The sequence below is a fragment of the Phalaenopsis equestris genome, unplaced genomic scaffold (assembly GCF_001263595.1).
Source record: "Phalaenopsis equestris unplaced genomic scaffold, ASM126359v1 Scaffold000477, whole genome shotgun sequence".
Taxonomy (NCBI): domain Eukaryota; kingdom Viridiplantae; phylum Streptophyta; class Magnoliopsida; order Asparagales; family Orchidaceae; genus Phalaenopsis; species Phalaenopsis equestris.
The window spans coordinates 275,570-282,427 of NW_018164918.1; the positions used below are offsets into that span (position 1 = coordinate 275,570).

The 6,858-nt window shown below is 34.8% G+C and overlaps 1 protein-coding gene across 3 annotated transcripts; it reads left to right on the top strand.

The window, feature by feature from the left end:
- The first annotated feature begins 700 nt into the window (after window positions 1-700).
- LOC110027988 (palmitoyl-acyl carrier protein thioesterase, chloroplastic-like) lies at window positions 701-5,880 on the top strand. Of its 3 annotated transcripts, none has more exons than XM_020729663.1 (7): window positions 701-875; window positions 1,373-1,942; window positions 2,021-2,154; window positions 3,422-3,535; window positions 3,920-4,091; window positions 4,206-4,274; window positions 5,292-5,880. In XM_020729663.1, exons 2-7 carry the CDS (start codon window positions 1,433-1,435, stop codon window positions 5,517-5,519), a joined length of 1,227 nt encoding a protein of 408 aa, XP_020585322.1. In that variant the 5' UTR covers window positions 701-875; window positions 1,373-1,432; the 3' UTR covers window positions 5,520-5,880. The 3 variants fall into 3 exon arrangements, with proteins under 3 accessions (XP_020585322.1, XP_020585323.1, XP_020585324.1); XM_020729664.1 differs by lacking the exon at window positions 701-875 and adding an exon at window positions 1,082-1,193; XM_020729665.1 differs by lacking the exon at window positions 701-875 and adding an exon at window positions 1,230-1,252.
- Window positions 5,881-6,858: the final 978 nt, after the last annotated feature.

Sequence of the window (6,858 nt, forward strand, 5' to 3'; positions counted from 1 at the left end):
TTATACACAACATTGGGTTACTAGTGGGAGAAGAATGGGAGCGAGCTCCTTACAAGTTGGCTAGAGAGAGAGAGAGAGAGAGTCCATGCATCTATTTTTATATGCAATTGTCATCTATTTATAAAGAGAAAAAGAGAGGGAAATGAATATTTCACTTATGCCCCTATTTTGAGGGAAGCTATGAGGGGAACCTTCGTCATTTCCTTACTTTGATCCTTATTCCTAGAGACTCATCGACGTCGGATGGCCGACCTAGTTTTTAGATTTTTTTTTTGGATAAAATTAACTAAAATCTCAAAATAATAAATTAGACAATTCTTATTGTTTTTTAGATTGTTGGTTGCTATTGAAGCATTTAGGTATATTAATGATATTTGAATTACCATGAACTTTTTGTATTTTTTTTATTGAGAAACTTGTTTTGACTGTCAAATTATATGATTAAAAAATAGTTGGATATCTTAAAAAGTGTTCAAAAGTTTTCCACCATGTATGAAGTGCTTGATTTAAAATTTTGAATTTAAATTTCAAATAATCATAAAGATATTCTAAAAATTATTTAAAATAAAAAATTCATCTCAGCGTATGTGAATTTTTGTGAGAGCTCAACCGATTTTTTACTCAGTTGCTCCCATTCGGGTAATTCTAATTCAATGATGTGGGTATCACAAGATTGAGTTTGCAGCGCAGGAACCAAAAAAGTGCCAGGGCAGGCTGAGCCAGAGTTCTATAAATTGCAAATCACTAGGCCCAATCTGCAATTTTGTCTATAGACCTCTCTCTCTCTCTCTCTCTCTCTCTCTCTCTCTGAGATCTCGATCTCGATCGGGTTGCTGGCTATAGGATTATTGCAAAGCGTAGCTAGGAGCTTGAAGGTATGCAGGCTTCTACATTTATCTCTCTATAACTTCGTGCTTGGTTTCTAGGGTGGATCTGGGTGATGCGGGATGAAAGAGAGAAAAATCGGTGAATTTGGTGGTTTTTGTTGTTTGCTGGATCAGGAATATAGTAATTTGACAGCTCATTTTGCCTTTTTTGGGCGAACATGTTTTTGTTTTCCTTTTTTTCTTTTCGGTGGATTCCTTGTGAAATGTGCTGTTTCTGTCTGAATATTTGTTTGCGGAGATCATTGCTTATCGTTTTGGTGCTATCATGGTGCCCTTCATGCGATTCTCTTTCTTTTAGGTTTCTTGGTGAGCTCGTCATTTTTCTTACATCGAGACTTTTTTAGATCTGTTTGTAGGAAGAATCGGTATATTAGGATAGGGCTTGTAACGTTTATTTGCTCCGGAACTTTGATAAGATCTATAGTTGAAGCGGCACATATGAGAATTTTTTGGAGCATGACATTTTGAATTTTCTTTCTCTGCAGAGTAATCGTGATCGGCTCTATTCTGTCTGTGATTTTGGCGGAGATTAACTTATCAACACGATGGTTGCTTCAATTGCTGCCTCTGTCTTCTTCCCTACTCCATCCTCTTCTTCTCGGTCTTCTTTGAAGAACTCAAAGACCATTAATGAAGGTTCCGAGTCATTGAATGTACTGGGTATTGCAGCCAAACCTGCATCATCATCCAAAGCCATGCAGGTTAAGGCCGAAGCACAGACTGTTCCTAAGATCAATGGATCAAAGGTTTACTTGAAATCTGAAACCCTGAAACTTGAGGAAGATGCACCTTCTACAGTTCCAAGAACATTTTATAATCAATTACCCGACTGGAGCATGCTACTTGCCGCCATCACAACTATTTTCTTGGCAGCAGAGAAGCAATGGACCCTCCTTGATTGGAAGCCAAGGAGGCCGGACATGCTTGCAGATGCGTTTGGCTTAGGGAAGTTTGTTCAGGATGGTCTTGCTTTCAGACAGAACTTTTCCATTAGATCATATGAGATTGGAGCAGATCGCACAGCTTCTATAGAGACGTTAATGAATCACTTACAGGTGAGATATAAGGATTTGTGTGCTAACTTTGTGTGTTTTCTTAGCTTATGAGCTTAAACTTTTAATTTCTTTTTGCAGGAGACGGCACTTAACCATGTCAGAGTTGCAGGCCTCATGGATGATGGTTTTGGTGCTACACCAGAAATGTCTAAAAGAAATCTTATATGGGTCGTGGCTAAAATGCATGTTCTTGTAGAAAAATATCCTTCATGGTGAGTTCCTACCATTTGATTTTTGTCCTGCAGGAGCTAGCCATGTATATTTTGTTTGGTATTATATCTTTCCTCTAACTGGTATTTCTTCATAACCAAAATTTCAACTGAGTAAATATCCAGTCTTTTATTTTTTGTGGAACACATGAGCTATCATAACAATTTTCCTTTTCAGCAAGAAAATGAAGGGGCATTTTTTCGCATTTACATATTGAACACCTAAACTTTACTTCTGACATTTATACCATCCAAATCTTTCACATCACATCAAAAATACCATTATTTAAACTTTTTAATTGTGAAATACTCATTTTCATGCATTGGTAAGGTGGCATATACCCAGAAAATGAATTTTAGGTGTTAGATATGTAAATACATAAGAATTCAATGGCATGTATGTAAATCTTCCCAAAAAAAGACAGAGAAGGAGGAAACTAAATTATACATAGACCCCTCAATTATAAAATGGTTTCCAGCAAACTCCCATACCTCTCCAAACTTCCAAGTAAACCATTCATTATATCATTGGTTGGCAAGTAAGCTTATTTTATGTCTTGCACTTAGAGGTTGCTTCAAGTTTGTGCCCGTTTCAAATGGGTCAGCCTCTTGAAAATTTTTGCCCCAAGTACAATATAATGAATGGTTGGGGTATATTCAAATTTAGGGTTATGCTGGGTCACTCGTGCCTTATGAAGGCCAACTCAGTGACACAACAGGCAGGCTGGGCTGATATAAATGTAAATAGTAAAAATAGTGGTATTTTTTATGTGATATAAATGATTTCGGTGATATAAATATAAAATGTTAAGGTTTTAGTAGATATATAAGAATTGTGTGGTATGTTAAAAGCCCTTTTATTATTCTCTAGTACTGAGGTGGCTATTAAAAATGTCACATTATGATACCTCCGTTAGCCATGCTGTTTAGTGGTCCAATATATGTCTGCTGCTACTTTTTGCTTATTTTAGGCTCTTACCTGCATTTCCCATTATTTTCATAGCAACCCGATATTAAATTATAGATGGTTGAAGAGATGAAATGTACAGTTCACATACCTATACTACTGCACTATGCATCTCCACAATTCATCAACGCATAAACTTGATTTGTGTTTTTCTCAAATTAATAGTGCTTCTATTTTAGTTCAGTTTAATGACTAAATAATGGTTATCTGGTCCTGTTTCGGGTAGTAAATTCACAACTTATTTGTTATTTGTGTTATCATATAATTGAATTTGATGTTTATTCTACTTCAATTTTTTCATAGGGGGGATGTTGTTCAAGTAGATACTTGGGTTAGTCCATCTGGTAAAAATGGGATGCGGCGCGATTGGCATGTCATTGATTGCCAAACTCGTGAAACTATCGTAAAAGCTACAAGGTTGGAGCCTTAACTTCTTTTATAGGTCCTTCTCTTTTAATTTTTGGATTTATGTAATTACCAATGGATTATCAACTATTATTGTAGCTCTCATTGGGTTATTTCTATTTGAAGAAGTGTCGAAATGGTTCCCACACTCTTTACATGTGGTTATTTTAGCCCCAGAGTTTACAAAAGTGTCAATTTTGTCCTAGAGCTGTTTAATATGGGTTGAAATAGCCTTTAGTAAGGATTATTTTAGCCCCAATTAGCATTTTTTTAAACTCTGAGACTAAAATGATCCCATGTAAATAGTTAGGGGACTATTTTGGCAGTTTACTCTTTGTATTTCTAATTTGAGAATCAAGGAATTCATGATTTCTTACTTTTTTTTTTTTAATCTAGTGTATGGGTATTGATGAATAAAACGACCAGAAAGCTGTCTAAAATGCCAGATGAAGTCAGGGCAGAAATAGGGCCCTATTTCCTGGAGCGTGCTGCTGTTTTAGATGAGGATAGCAGAAAGCTTCCGAAGCTCGATCATGATACCGCTCATTATGTTCGTAAAAACTTAACTGTGAGTTTGAGATCCCTGATCAGTGCTTTGTCCTGCTGGTTCAATTTCATCTGTTTCATGCATTTCTTAATGGTTTAGTGAAACTATATATTCTTGCGTATTATGGATTTGCAGCCTCGCTGGGGTGACCTGGATGTTAATCAACATGTGAACAACGTCAAGTACATTGGATGGATTCTTGAGGTATTTTTTTATCCTTTAATTTTATGTTCTGTGACATACATAATATGTTGATAAATACATGATTATTTTGCGATTTACTGAATAATTTAGCTTGGAGTTCCTAAGCTTTTCATTGCTTTAAACTGTTTAAACAAATAAAAGAGTTTTACCTCCTTTCTGTTTGTGACCTGTTACCTCACAATGATCAATAATGATTAAATATCTATGTGTTATGAGTTTAAGGACTGACATTGTTGAAGAGATTTTTTTTTGTAAAACTCATGAAAGATAAATTTAGGAATGTTTAATTTAGATAGATGTTAGAGGAATATCAATTAAAGATAAGATAAATGAAAACAGTTTTGTAAAATTCTTAACAAGAATGAACAGAAAAATGGGGCATTTACATAGCTACGTGTCAATCCTTATGTATTTACATATCTAAGACCCAAACATTCATATTTACATGCATATCATTCAAGTTTTTAACATCACATAAAAATACCACCAACACTTTTTAAAAGTGAAATACACCTTTTGATGCCTAGGTTTATGACACCAAATATCAAACTTTATACATAATAATTTTTTGGTATGTCCGTCAATTTCTCAAAAAAAAAATAGAGAATTTATAAAAATAACACTAAATAATTAGAATAAGGCTAATGATGATTATGTTGTTTGAAATTCTGGCATGACATCTTCTAGAATTTAAATAAAGTTGCCTTGCATCATCTCCTGCAACTGCAATGCATATTCTCGTTGTGAAAGGTGATTCTGGATATTCATTGACAAATGTGCATCCTGCTTTGATGAATTAATAATAATTTTAATAATGGAATGCACATCTCAATACAACTCTAAAGTACTCCAGATCTTTGTCTGTAGCTATTTCCTTGCCCCCCTTTTATAGTTGGCAGTGTCTGCTCACAGGGGCATAATGTTCCTTTTTGTCAATGTTTAATCACATTGACATATAATTTCTTGTCATCATAAATGTTGTGCAATTGAATTCTACATGTTTTGAATACCTTCCAGAGTGCTCCCACTTCCATCCTGGAGAGCCATGAGCTTGCAGGCATGACTTTGGAATACAGAAGAGAGTGCGGAAAGGACAATGTGCTTCAGTCTCTGACCTCTGTCTCAACCGAGTGCTCCGATGTGTCGCCACCAGATGCCGGCATGGAGTGCGTGCACCTTTTGCAGCTCGAGAGCGGCAATGAGATCATTAGAGGACGTACAAGGTGGAGGCCAAAACGATTGTAGGATTTCCGTGAGCGAACGATGCACCAAAACCAAGCTGAAGTTGATCTTCTGCTGCTAGGTCTCTTCCATCTACCTCTAATCATGGCAAGATTGGGAGTTGTTTGTGGAAAACTAGCAACTCTAACTGATATTTTCTCTGAAACTAAAAGGTGGAGAGAGTAGTATTATATATGTCATTCTTTGTTTGTACTTTTATCATTTTTTTTCCTTCTTCTTATTATTATTATTCTATGTCTCTCTATATCATCTCATAACTTGTGGTCTCATTCCTGAAGCCTTATGTATGTAATTAATCGTAATGTTGTTATATTGTTTATCCTTTTAATGGTTTTTACCTTTGCTGTTTAGGAGGCCTATAAAATATGATGTAAAATACTGGTTTTAAGTTAAGAAAGCATGGATGTTTATTAAAACTTTCACTAGTATATATTCATTAGCCATAACTTAATTCAGAAATTTATGGTATGTTTGGGACAGCTTTTTTTTTTTCTGCTTTTTTAATTCAAATTATCACCACACATCCATATGGATGTGATGGTGGTTTGGTATTTCTCATTGGGCCAGAAAAAAAAAAAAAAAATAATAATAATAATAATAGCCTTTTTATTAATTGTTTGTTGCCACACTTTTCTTTAATTGTTTTTTATTTTTTTATTTTTTAATTTTTTGAATCGGATTTCTTAATTCTTGTGGCTATAATAATACTCTTTTTCAAAAGAAAATATGTATAATCTTCATAATAATATGGGAAACTTTCATGGCTGATTTATGGCTGGCTGTCCTTTTAGGTTGGCACTTATTGACTGCTTCTTTTTTATTTCTCCTATTTTTTCGAACCATTTTGCTGTCGACTCTGGCATCTTCTGGCAGCCTCTTGTCGGCTACAGGGAGAGGTTTTGTTTTACTCCCTGGAAAGAGCTGGAGAGAGGTTTCCACATAATTGAAGGCTCCTGGAAAGAAAAACTTGTACCTATGGTGGTCTGTTTCAAACTTTTTGAACTCCCCAAATAAATTACACTTAGTGGCTCTTTGGTTGCAAGAAGATGTCATGTAGAATTTATACAGTATAACTTGAATGTTAGTGTGACTCTTGTTGCTATAATTCAAAGTACTTCTAAAGCAACTATAGAATAGGCTTTTTTTTATTATTAAATTCGTGACGGAGTTATCAAGTATTTCAAGTTTTAAGATTTAAGCCATATGACTCAAAGATTGATAATATAAACGGCAAGTTATCTAAAAACCCAGGTATGATTAATTTTTAGAATCGAAGGACAAGGAGTTAAAAATTAATTTTGGATTATATAAATCTTAGTATTACCTATCTTGAGTTTTACTG

What these genes read in the sequence shown, in the direction of transcription:
- LOC110027988 (XM_020729663.1), top strand. Translation starts at nt 1,433, where the DNA reads ATGGTTGCTTCAATTGCTGCCTCTGTCTTCTTCCCTACTCCATCCTCT. An exon ending in CGTTAATGAATCACTTACAG is followed by an intron (nt 1,943 to 2,020) that starts GTGAGATATAAG and finishes TTCTTTTTGCAG; the next exon opens with GAGACGGCACTTAACCATGT. An exon ending in ACTATCGTAAAAGCTACAAG is followed by an intron (nt 3,536 to 3,919) that starts GTTGGAGCCTTA and finishes TTTTTAATCTAG; the next exon opens with TGTATGGGTATTGATGAATA.